This window comes from Lissotriton helveticus, chromosome 4_1 (assembly GCF_964261635.1).
Source record: "Lissotriton helveticus chromosome 4_1, aLisHel1.1, whole genome shotgun sequence".
Lineage (NCBI taxonomy): Eukaryota > Metazoa > Chordata > Amphibia > Caudata > Salamandridae > Lissotriton > Lissotriton helveticus.
Window position 1 is genome coordinate 2026426152 of NC_136063.1, and position 13617 is coordinate 2026439768.

A 13617-nucleotide genomic window follows, 5' to 3' on the forward strand; every position below is an offset into this window, starting at 1 on the left:
TGTAATGCATGTGCACAGTTTTATTTCTATTAGTACAATGTGGTAGTTAATGTTGTTTGTATTATTATTATTATTATTATTGTTATCATTATTATTATTTGAATTAAGTATCAGATTGTGTCGGGAAATTAGGGAACACACTCCAGTAAAATACCCTGGTTTGTTATTGTTCTATATGTTAATTCTGCTTGTGTTGTGATACTATTAATTGAAGTATTATTTTCATTGTTGTTTTCATAGCAGCAGTGTTACACTAAGACATTTGTCGGGCTCTAATTCCGAGTTTTATTCATACATATATTAGTACAGCTAATTATAGTAGCAGTAGTATTGGTGTTATTGTTCTTGTCATGATTAGTCTTAAAGTTCCAGGAACAACAAGTGCAGCTAGATGCTAATGCTAGCTGTGAACATCTGCTCCACTAATCATAGAAAGAGCGCACACAGGGTTATGATGACGGGCTTAGCACAGACTTCCCTCTTGGCGCTTTACAAAGAAAGGGGCAGCCTAAAAGACAGGACCGCTGGACAGCTTGTCCTGTGGAGAGCCCTGCCAGGCTTCGGCCTCATGTGTGTACAACAGATCTCTGAATGTACTGCAGTATGTATAAGCACATCATGCATAGAATGTAACATATGCTGGATTTATTACAGTGCTCAGTAAAGAACTTTATGTATGCCTTAAATCTAAGCCTTGTCTTTCCGTGTTTTAAGACTAAAATATATATTTCTTTTCTGTTGCCATTTCAGTTCTCTGTGTTTTGCAAACGAGCTGATGGATGAAGATGACAGGGACAAGGCAAAGAGGTATGTTACTGCCTACGTGTACCAACCAAGTCAATGTGCAAAACTAAGGGCCTGATTACGATATTGGGCGGTCGACCGCCATTTACTGTTGTGGCGGTCAGGAGACCACCTAACAAGCAGTCGGTGGTCTGACCACCCAATTACGATATGACCACTGTGATGGGGGTCAGGGAGTGCTCATTTATACTGTGGCTTGTGCTGTGGCCCAGGAAAAGGGCTGCAGCACAAGCCACACTATAAATGAACACTTTGTGTGCACATCTGTGCCTTGATGTGCATGGGGGCACTACATGTGCTTTGCAGTGGCCCACAAGGGATGGGGGTCCTGTTTGCTTTCCCCCAAAGTCCCTTTCCAACAGCCTTGTCATGGCGGTCGGACCGCCATGGCAAGGCTGTTGGAAAGGGGCAATGTAATCCCGACAGCGGTGTCTGCCTCAGCACCGTCTCTTGTAGGGAGTACGATTCCGACCCCCTCCCCATCGGGATCAGATGATCTTGTCGGAGGCAGCGGTCTTGCCCCCCAACCGCTGCAGTCCGACCACCTGCATTGTAATGTGGTGGCCTGACTGATGGCCTGTCTGTAGGTGGTGGCCCTCCGGACATCATAATCAGGCCATATATGTTTATATTTTACAAATTCACATTGTTAGGAACATGTTTCTCATGATGAGACAATGATGAGAAATACAGTCAAAGAACCAAAGAGGAAAGGAGAACGAGGGATGATTAGAGACAAAGGGTCAGATTTACAAGCCCCTTGTGCCACTTTTGCATCACTTTTCCCATGTTAAAAGTGACGCAAAAGTGACGCAAGGAGCTTGTAAATCTGCCCCAAAGAGTGTTAAGAAGGAAAGAAGTGGATTTAGGCAGTAAGCATAATCCATGGGTGTTGATGCTGGTGCAAGAGGACTTGATCCCTTCTAGGTAATCAGGCTATTCTATATAAGCCACAATTACATAGAATGAATCTGAATGGAGCGCATTAATATTTCTAGGTTTCATGCTAACATCTGGAATTGACCAGACCTTGTCCAAGATAAGTCCCGACTTTCCATGACCTGTGTTAGACACCCCTGCCCTCTTCCTGTGCATGTAGGATTGGGCAAAGTGGCATATGTCAAAATACATTCATAAACTGTAGTTGTCCATGGTCTGCACCAAGGGTTTACGTATATTATGGAAAAGACAGAACTTTACAAAAACCGTTGCGTGGTTGGGTTTCTCTGACCAAGCACAGTGAGCCACAAAGGCAAACACTTGAGCTTGTGTTGATGTGAGTAGTCACAATATGTTTGCACAATACGTATGGCACATGAAAATGGAGCATGTTTTGGGTCACCTTTATATATCTAAGAGATAATCCAATATTTGTAGCTAGTGAACAAGATCATTCAGCTTGACTTGTATAGTGTGCTGCTCTTCAGTTTCATACAGGTTCCCCCTTGTGTATGGACCAAGCTCAAATATGCCGTCAAATAATATGCAAACAATTGATAAGTCTTCTTTCAACTATAAATCATACCTTCTAATGGAAAAAAGTAATATTATAAGAATGTGCACATCCACATGTTTAATTTATTCACATATTTATTTATTGGTTTAATATCACACTGAACACAGCAGCATTTTGGGTTTATTTTGGTGCTTTTGTACTTCCAGCCTGTCCACAAAAGCCCTATTCAAGGGTCTTCTTACAGAGACAAGCAGCTCGGCCACTATCCTATCTGGGCACCTACTGTAGCCCAGGCAGCACCACAATAGTATTCAAATCCCAACCAAGCCACACAGGGCAGGGCACAGGTTCGTCATATGGTCGGTAGCGTGTCTTCTGCCATTCCATCCTCTGATAGGATGTCACAGCCACGAGTAGTGCAGTCAGTGTAGTGGCACTGGGACCAAGCGAGTATGGAGGGTCCAGCATGCCCTGCACCAGCTGCAGTCTACTTAAAAGGCTACAGATTTTTTTTGCATAGTCCTTGCTTGTGGCCTGTCTCTGGATTCAAATTATGGGGGAAAGGGGGTCGGGAGTGAAGAGGGTACCCAGCAGTACTTAATTTGAGCCAATGGATTCCAATGCTCAGCACCAGCACTTCATTGTCATCACCACACTTATGAAACTCTGCCACATGGTGATACTGCCCATCTAATTTAGAGATGAGCAAAACAGCGGTTGTTTATGAATACAATATACATTAAAAAATACCAATACCTACCTTCCCAGTCCCTCCTTTAGCTTTGGGGAGCTGGAAAAATCTGAACTGTCACACTTGCAGGGGAGATGGTTAGTAGTTGTTTTGGTACCGTCATAGGCAGCGATGACAGAGCAATGTGTGTTGCAAGCTGCAATTGCTTCCTGGTCAGGGCCCTGGCACTTATTATTTTACAAATTAAGCACTGCTACCTAGCCCCAGTGGTAAGGAAAGAGAGAATGGAAAACTACATGGGAAAAATGGTAAAGGGCAGAGGAAAACGGTAATTGAGAGAATGGGAAGATACAGGTGGAGTAGAAGGTAATGGAAAGGTAGAAATATGTTCGGAAGGAGGGAACATACAAAGAAGGGTGAAGGGCTGTAGGTGTGAATAGAATGATAAAGGGAAGAATAGGACAGGAAAATGGAGAGATGCAAGGGAGAGTCGAGAGAGGATGAAATTGGTGGAGAGATAGAAGAAAAGTCCGAGAAGAGAGGCCATAGAGATGGATGGGAGAAGAGAAGTGCAGGAGAGAGCAAATGAAAATATGCGGGTAGTAAGTAAGAAAAAGAGGATGGTAGAGAGATACAGAGGAGAAAGCAATTGGACAGAAAAGGAAGAGATAGAGAACAGATTGGTAAAAGGAAGGAGAAGATCACGGTGAGCAGGAATATGGCGAAAAAGGAAAGTTTCAAGGAAGAATGCATAGTGAAAATTGGAGATGCAGGAGAGCGTGGGGAGAATAAAAGGTGTAAAGTAACAAATACAGGGGAAAATTAGGGAAAGTAGGTTAGATCAAAACAATGGGAGAAAAGGTAGAGGGAATTAAAGAGAGCAGAGTGATGCATGAGAAAAATGGGAGGGAGAGGTAGATCCAGTGCAGTATGGAACCATCTGTGGATAATGGAGAGGAGGGGGTACTACAGAAATACAGGTGGGAATAGGGAGGGCAGGTGAAAGATGGAAAGTAGCAAGATTTTTATTTAATGCGATTTTATTTAGCACGAACATTACCCAAAGGTGTCAGAGTGCTTTACAAAAGAACCAGTTGAGTTTCATAGGGACTTTGGATTACAGGAGTTACATATGAGATACAAACAGAAAAATTTTGCAAATGTACAAGTTGTTAAGTCACTCAAGGAGGAGATATAACCAGAGAAAAATTGCAAATTTACAAGTTGTAAAGTCACTCAAGGAAGAGATACGAATGGAAAAAAGTCTAAAATCACATAGGAATGGTAGTAAGTACAACGGTCTACTACATATACTAGTGGTTAGAGTTCTTTATATACAAATAGTAAGTTAACTCAGGATTACATTTTAACAGCGATTAGGCTTGGACAATTCTATATTACATATTTACATATATATATATTTATGAGTTACGGAAGCATGGCTCAGGCATAGGGAAAAAAGCAGGCATGGGGAGGGAGGAAAGGAATAGGGGAGGTAAAAGTGAGGGAGGAAAAAGGTAGGGAAGGGGGTGATGAGTGATGGGATCTACTCTTTCCACGCCAGACCCTCGGTCCCCCCCGCCCTGACCCACCGCAGTGCAAGGCCCGCTCCTCGAGCCAACTCAGGCCAGGCCCTTAAAGCCACCATCTTGAGTGCCACAGGCTGCGGTGAAGATCGTTCCAGGGAGCACACCTCGCTGAGATAAGGTCCCAGAAGCGTCGCTTTATGATTGGAATACGTTGCGCCGCATGAGAAATTTTTTATGTGGCTTCAGGAGTCATCTGGTCCAGCCGACATGATGGAGGCTCAACAGAGCTTAAAGATACCCAGCCATCCTCTTCATCGTGTCAAGCCAAGCCACATACAACAAGGGCCCATATACCACCGCGATCCTTAGGGCCTGCTACTCGCTGTGGCTTGGCAATCCTCCCTCCGGCACTCCACACTCACCGCCTCCTGCTGCATGTGTCCTGTGAGGTGAGCGCAGGGGGCACTACAGCATGTTACTGGCCCATCTGGCCCGCATCACCCGGTCAGCGGTCTCTGCCCCAACACCGTAGTCAGTTCTGTGCTCTCTACTCAGGAAGGGTGTTACTGCAGAATCCACCCGTCTGGGCCCCCGGGCTTTTCTCTGTAGTTCCGTACTGGGCAACAGCTCCTTGTCCTCCCTCACTTCTGCACAGATGGCCGCACGCTCACCTCTTCGACGTCCGTCTGCATATCGTTATGTGGGGAGATCAAGACTTCCTTCTGTCTCTGGCGGACCTGGCGCTTCTGCCCCACGGACCCTCATGTCTCCGCGTCACCGTCTGCTGGAAAAACGAAGGTTTGCGGCATCGCAGCGCACCTCCCTCGGCCACCAGGTGCTGACTCGTAGCTCCCCAGGCGCCATATTGGCAGACTAACTGGCAGGGACTTTGCGGCTCAAATCTCCGCGATGCAAGATCGGAGATGGGCAACTTTGGGCTTCAGGTAATCCGCCTGCATTCAGGTTGCGGAATCACTGTTCTGGATGGGACAACAGCGCAGTAGAACGCTGCCCAGGAAGCCGGTGAGAGGGTTCACTACGGAGCATCAGCTCCGAGCGGCCATCATGGCGAGGATCCTCCCCACCATCCTCAGATGCAGAGGAAGCGAGAGTAGAGAGAATCCAAGGAACACAAGGAATAATGTAGAGACACAGGAGGAATAGGGAAGAATATGGAAAAGTGAATAGATAAAAAGGACATATGAGGGAGGGTACACAGTCTAAATATCAAGTTTTTAATATCGACCTACAGAAATATTGAGTTGGAAATATCGAAAGTACAGAATATTGAGGTCAAGAATATCGTTGAACAGAATATCGACCATAAGGTAAGTAATATCAAATTTTTTTATATCGATGTAAGTAATATCGAAGTCAGTAACATCGATATCAAATATATCGATGTTACTAATTTCGATGTAACTAATATCAATATTTGTATTATTGTTATGTATTTTATTATGTATTTAATATGTATGTGTTATACGTTTCTTGTTAAGTATTTTACTTCTTTTAAATTATATGTGGACTATTTTTAAATAATTTATAATGTTATTTTGAAGACAATTTTATGTGTTAGTACCGGAGCGGGTTGTGGGTTTATAGGGGAATAGGGTGGGAAGTAATTTAATTATATTAAATTAATTATTAATTTTTAGGAATTACAAATTAATTGTAATTATTTTTTGAGTTTAAGTTTTGATGCGGGTAGTGGGTTTATAGGGGAATTGAGTGGGAAGTATTTTAATTGTAATTAAGTAATGATTTATTTTTATTTGTTGGTATTGATAATTAATTTATTTTTAATTAATTATTAATTGAGTATTAGTTATTTTAACTGTTAATTAATTTTTTAATTGGTAATTAATGTTTGTAATTGGTAATTAATGTTTGTAATTGGTAATTAATTTTTTTGATTGGTTAGTAATTTTTTTAATTGGAAATTATTTTTTAGTAATTGGTAATTAATGTTTTATAAAAAGTATTTTCTGGTATAACAAATAATTTTATTGTTTAAAGTTTTTTAATTGCTAATCAATTTTTAATAATTAATGTTTTTTTTTGTTTTGAAAAAGATTTTATTGTTCAATATTTAGTATTTGGTAACTAATAATAATTAATTATTACCCCTATGCTATCCAACGTTTTCTCTACTGTTGCACTCTCTGGCGTGGGAATAGTAATTTTTACCCCTACGCTATTCAACGCTTTCCCTATTGTTGCATTTTCTGGAGTGGGAATAGTAATTTTACGTTCTACCCTATCCAATGTTTTCATTACTGTCGTTTTTTTGGGACTTTAAATAGTAGTTTTATTTATTTATCTATTTAATATTTTTTGTATTATTTTAGATAATGTAGTATTTAATTAATTGAAAAAATACTGAAAGTATATATATATTTTTTAATTTATTAAACATAATTATTTACTTTTTATTTATGTTATTATTTTATGTGTATAAATGTATCTGTAATTTATTGTATTTATAAATAATTTATAAGTAATTAAAATAATTATTAAAAGTTATTATTAGTAAGTATATATTATATATTTTATGTATATGTTTAATTAAGGCTTTATTATTATATATGTATTATTTATTAATTATAAACAATATTAAATATTTTTAACTATGTTTATTTAATTTATTAGTTGTATTTACTTTATTTTACACATTTATTTTTAACAGAAAAAACCCGATATTTTCAACATCGATATTTTTGTTTCGATATTTTTGTACTTACCTTGTTGTAGATAGGATGTCGATATACTTGCCTTCGATATTCCAGCGTTGATGTTTCTGTAGGTCGATATTCTGTCAGTGATTCATGAGGGAGTGTGAAAGGGACAAGAGATGCGGGAGTAAAGGAGAGAAGGGGTTCCGTGGAGAATGGAAACCTCTGTGGAGAATGGAGAGGGGGCGAACTATAGAAATACAGTGGGAATAGTGAGGGCAGATGAAAGATGGAAAGTAGCGAGATGCAGAGGACGCGAGAGTAGAGAGAATCTGAGTAAAATTAGGATGAATGTAGAGACACAGGAGGAATAGGGAAGAGTAGGGGAAAGTGAACAAATAAGGAGTGAGTGTGAAAGAGACAAGAGATGCAGGAGGAAAGGAGAGAGGGGAAGTTGGAGATACCGTGGAGAATGGAAACATCAGTGGATAATGGAGGTGAGGCTGATTAAAAGTTAACATTGTTGCAGCCAGATTCTTATCTAGATTTTCCTCTTACCAATCTTATGAATCCTTGGTTGACTGGACCATCTGGTCTGCTAAGAAGTGTGAAGAGAAGAACAACAGGTTCATAATAACTTTAGAAACGACCAAATTGATCCAACTCAAGAACCACTGACTACAGGATAACATTTTAGGGGTTTATTACAAAGCCAAAAATAACTGAACATACAGCCACCTAGCAAGAGGTGGACAAAATAAACGGGCACTAATACAAACATTATCCTACGCATGAGTCTCAGACGACTTAAGATAATGACTAATGTTATCTCTAAAAGCATCAGGCAAATGATGACAGTCCCTACTTGAAGCTTTGACTGCATTCGTTCAAAGGAAAGAAAAGAAAGTTAGTCTATCCCTACACTAACACTAAAGTGGCATCCCTATTTAGCATCCCTCCCAGGCAAGAGAAAAAGGTGTCAGCAGTGAAGACTTCCTTAGAAGTACACTCACTTTCCTTAGGGAGGTAGCCTAAGCTACTGAGCTCGTTCTAAGATTATCCTTCTAGTCTTCTGCCCTTCTCCCACTAAATTTGCAAGACTGACTTCCTCCCTTGGGGCACTGTCCCTAATACAAAATCCCAAAAATATTAAACACGCCCTAAACACACCTTTTCGGCAGGTCTTCATGCTTGTAATTTTCCAACGAAATTTCAACTTCATCCAAAAACCGTTGGTGTGACCTTGGGTCCCAGGCACCTTCTCCGCCAAAAGTATCTTCTGCACATTCCAATACCCTCCTTCATCGCTTGCCTCTTCCATCCTAGCTCCTAAAACAAAGAGGTATTCTGCCTAACTAAACGTGTGTCCTTGCACCTGCAACAGAAAGACAGTGAACAAATTGGCCTTGTACACACACAGATCTGCAATGCAAAATTCGACTAGGAAAAGAAGCCTTCCCAAGGACAAATACATTTTCAGGCCTACAGTCTCACATCAATCTAAGAAACCACTGTTAGGCCTCTTATCAATGCTTTCATACAATCAGGCCTTTACACATTTTAAACACATTTCTAAACTACTTAATAAACGTTAGATCCAAAATCATGTTAATTCATTACAATTCACTAGTGAATAAGCAAACCTACACGTGCAACTTTTAACATGGTGCACGTTTAAACCTAATGCAACATCTTATACGTGAAGCAATAATTTCTACATTACTTAAGGCACTTTCTTGTGTTAACACTACATTAGTTTCCAAATGATATGAATACTCCTAAACATTCTAACTTAGGGGCCGATTAGGATGGCGGTTAATCCGCATTCCCCGGGCCGGCGGAAGCCACCGCCGGCCCGGAGGATGCAGATTAACCGCCGCGGCCACAGACAACACCCACCGCCAGATTAGGATGGCGGTGGGATTGCGGTGGGACCAGCGGCGGACGGCTGGTCGTCCGCCGCTGATCTGCGGGGTGGGGAGGGCTATTTGGTGACGGTGTCTCAGCCAAATTAGGATGTGCACGGACACATGCTTTTCCGCGGCGGCTTTTCCGCCGTGGAAAAGCATGTGGACTTTGGCGGTGTCGGGGGGTGGGGGGTGCACATGAGGGGTACCTATGGTACCCCCCAATATTTACATGCACAAAGCTTTAGGCACCGCGCGGTGCCTGCCGCTTTGCGCATGTAAATGTAAAACATGCAGTTTTAACATTGCGGCGGGTGCTGCTTCAAGCAGCACCCGCCGCAATGTTAAACATACAGGATGTGACCGCCAGGGTGGCGGTCACATCCTAATTTGCACGGAGGGACTGCCGCTGCCCCTGCGGACGGTCCCTCCACCTCTGGGGTGGCGGACGGACGCCACCCCAGATAATTTGATAATTTGATCAATTTTCTACATAATTTGATCAATTTTCTACATTTCGAATGATCACACATTAGTACAGTCCTCTAAATATGCGGGTGCTGACTACCCATGATTATGACGCACCCCCGCAATTTTCAGAATAACATGGCGCTCTATCAGTTCCCCCCTTTGATGACCTGTGTCATCACCAATCTACACCATCCTTGAGGAAAGAACTGACTCAAACAGAACTTGTTGCCATTCTTCCTCGCTTAAACATCTCCATGTTTCTAAGATTTCGATATTGACTGTCCTTCAGTCTTTCCATTCGCCTCTATTGCTCTCTCAATGACCTCTCCATCCTGTTGGCTTATACCACTTGCAAGCACTTATCAAACTCCACCATCCAATCACACAAGCCACAGCTATAAAAAGAGGTTTCAACACATAGCCAAGGAATCCTTTTCCCAAGCTTGCAAACCAACCTCCCACCTTACCAAATCCTTTACCAACTTTCTCCCAAACACCTCCCTCAGTCAGAATCTCAATCTCATGATGAATTGTAGTGATGCTACTTATGTATTTCTCCAGATCCTTGCTGTTATCTGGTATATAAGTGCAGCACTCTTGAACCTTCAAAAGTTTACAGACTCCACCCTCTTTTGCCAAAAGGACATCAAAAGCAAGGCGATTTTGCAAAACCATAGTCCTTATCGACAACATCTCTCCATCGACCAATACCAGCGACTTAGCTGTATTCATTGACAATTCATCAACAACAGTCGCCAGCCTTCTGATCTTCACATCATTCAAAATCACTCCCAAACCTGGTATCACTGCTCCAAAAACATCTCCAATTATTGCTGCTGCACTTTCACCCCTTTTTACTCCCACATGCTGTCCCCCTTCCAAAAGCTTCAGATCTTTTGCATGATAAGTCTTAGGATAAACGATCGCCAAATAACACGTGCCATACCATTTCGCAGGCAATCTCACATAGGCATTCCTTCCACAGACATAATACACAGTTGGTATCACTTGCACCAAACTCTGCAAAAAGTCCTCAGCTGAATCTTCTATAGTGAAAACATGATCACATGTGGTCTGTCCCACATTAACATTCTCATAATATGTCTGAGGACGCCTTATGCATAACTTTCCTTTCTGTTTTTCATCCAGTGCTATTGGGCCATAACTCCCTTTTGATTTGTGCAACTTTTCTTCATCCGTCCAATCCACTCTACCTTCACGTGAAACTCGTAACTGTGTCTGTTTTCTCTATCTTATACTTGATCTATGAACCTTTTCTCTACATCTGACACGTCAGATTATGTCAGATTATGTCGATGTGCATAAGCTGTGTCTCACTCTGAAGAAGGTATGAAATATATTAAGTCTATCTTCCATTTTGTAGTAATCATACTTATTCAAATACTTGTAAGCTGGCACCTCTGGAAGAACTGCATCATAATTAGGAAAGAAATACTCAAAATGAGTTTGTCCATAAAAAATGCTAAGCAACAAACTACACGTAATACCATACGTCAGTGAAAGGTGGTGAAATATAATACCCTCATCCACTGAGGCAGGCAACTGCATGCACACATAACAATCCTCTCGCATCCATCGCATCAATATATTCATACAACAACTTGGCATACGCATTAAGCTTAAAGTCACTCCTAGACAGATCTATATGAAACCTACGACTCTCTTCTAGTAGCAAAGCTCTTTCGTCTCCTATTTTGACCTCTTTCTTGCTAGGAGTGGTGGGTGTAGGTATTCCCTGTACCTCCACTGCCTGCTCGTGTAGGGCTAAATAGGTAACTACAGCTACTAGAATTATGAAAAGTATCTCTCCTCCTACAAGTGCACCTACTACACACCTAGATCTACGATTTGGATTTCCAGCCTCCATGGTCTCAGAAGGTCTTCGATATTCTTTATTCAGCAACACTGTTCAAAAGTCTCTTTTCTCCTCCTTCAGTTGCTTGCGAACCAACTTGAACCACACCTCGGAAAGCTGGAAGTCCCCTTATTTGATTTCAGTTCCTTATTTACATCAACCAAAGGCTTCCTTAACCCTTCTCCAAAATCTATAGAAAGCCCCTAAATTTCTTCTTCTTCCACTCGGACCTAGATTATCAAATGCAACTTATTTACAACAAAGTCTCTTTAGTCCAAAATAAGATTTGCTCCAATCGCTTCTAGAACATGCTGCAAAAGTTCTAGACGAAGAACAATAGTTTCATGTGACGGAAGTTCAGCTCCAAATGTAGGAAGTATCAGTCTATTCAATATCAAATTATGAATTCTGCTCAGTATCGGGGGATTTGGAACTGTGATGCTCAGTACTCCCTCAATTTCAAGTCCTGGCACCAAAAACAGCACATCCAATTTCACGTTAGGGCTGTTACTGACCACTGTCACTGCCCTCAGCCTTCCGGATATCAGCACTCCTGGCATCAGTCACAACATATGACCACTCAGGAGTTGCGTATCTCTGACAAGGAACTCTCGTCCATCCTGATCTCCTCAGACCTCCACGAGCTTGCCCTTCTTCGGCTTCGTCTGACTCAGAATCTTCAGGCACTGGAGCAAGATCCCTCTCAGATACCAGCCGCAGATTCAACCGCCTTTGTCTCTCAGGCCACTGTTCCTCTGCTCTGCTAGTTCTCCTGTTCGCTTTCTGCTCACTCTGCTCACAACTTCGATCTGCTGAGTCTACCTCCAGATCACCTTCACTGCAGATTCCCCTTTCTGATGCAGTCTCAGTGTCGCTGTTATCGTGACCCTCCTCAGTCGGATCTGGTGAGCAACCAACTTCGTCAGTCACCCTCACAGCTTGGCGTGTCCCCTTCTGTGGCTCTGTTACCACAGCTGGATTTTCATTCGGGAGAGGAGCTGTTTCTTCCAAGGGTGCTGAAACTCGATGGGTATGAGAAGCATGCAGTTTGGCAGTCCTCCACACTTTACTGCAGTATTCATCACCAGTATAATTTGGTAAGGGCCCCTCTAGTGAACATCCAGGCAGCTTTTTCTCACATGCTTCAGACCAGCACCCAATCCCCTGGGCTCAGGTCATGACAGAGATCACTTGAAGCTGGAACCACAGCAGCCTGCACCTGATGAGACACAGAACGGACCACATTAGCGAGTCCCTTGCAATTATCAAGGATCAGATCATATGTGATGTTTATCCAAGCTGTGGATGGCACTGCTGGTAATCTCATAGCCCTCCCCATCAACACTTCATGAGGTGAAGGAACTGTTTTCCTACCTGGAGTACTGAGGATACTCATCAATACCAGAGGCAGAGCATCAGGCCACTTCAGGTATGTGGACGAACACACCTTTGCCATTTGAGCTTTCCAAGTCCCATTAACCTGCTCTACTATCCCAGAAGCCTCTGGACGGTAGCTACAATGGAGTCTCTGGTCAACATTCAGTGCTGTGCAGGTCATGTTCATGATTTCACTGTGGAAATGCGTTCCTCTATCCGATTCCAAAGAGGTCGGAATTCCAAACCTAGGTATGAGTTCCCTCAACAGCAACTTTGCTACAGTGAGTGTGTTGCACCTACGTGTTGGATAAGCCTCCCCATCTCGAGAACACACATACCGCAACCAAGATGTACCTCAATCTGTTGCACCTAGCCATCTCGATGAAATCTAACTGCATCCTATTGAAAGGTCCTCCTGACCTCCCAATGTGACTCAATGTAACCACAGTCTTTTTCCCAGCATTCATCTGTTGACACCTAACACACCTCTGACACACAGCCTCAGCTACTTCACGAAATCGCGGGTTTGTCGGAACACCCACACAATCGCATCTCTTCACAAATGCATTGCACCATTAATATGTCTTGCCATTGAGTTCAACAAGTCATCTGGCAACACCGCTCTCCCATCACGTGAAACCCAAATGTCAACATCACCTTTCACACATCCTGACTTGATCCACACACGTTTCTTCTGTTCTGAAACCTGTTCCTGCAGGCACTTGAGTTCATCCCAAGTATCTGCCATGGCCAACATGATATTGACCTTGGTTTTTTCTTGGCTCTCTCTTGTGTGTCTCTCTGTAAAGGTGCAACCTTGCTCGGCACAGA

General features: G+C 42.4%; 1 protein-coding gene across 1 annotated transcript in view; it reads left to right on the forward strand.

Moving 5' to 3' along the window:
- The window catches only part of PASD1 (PAS domain containing repressor 1), a 477069-nt gene that overhangs the window by 303491 nt on the left and 159961 nt on the right, over nucleotides 1-13617 (forward strand). Inside the window, exon 2 of the mRNA XM_078685964.1 lies at nucleotides 751-807. Coding sequence (XP_078542090.1) covers nucleotides 751-807 — 57 coding nt within the window. The remainder of the gene's footprint in view (nucleotides 1-750; nucleotides 808-13617) is intronic.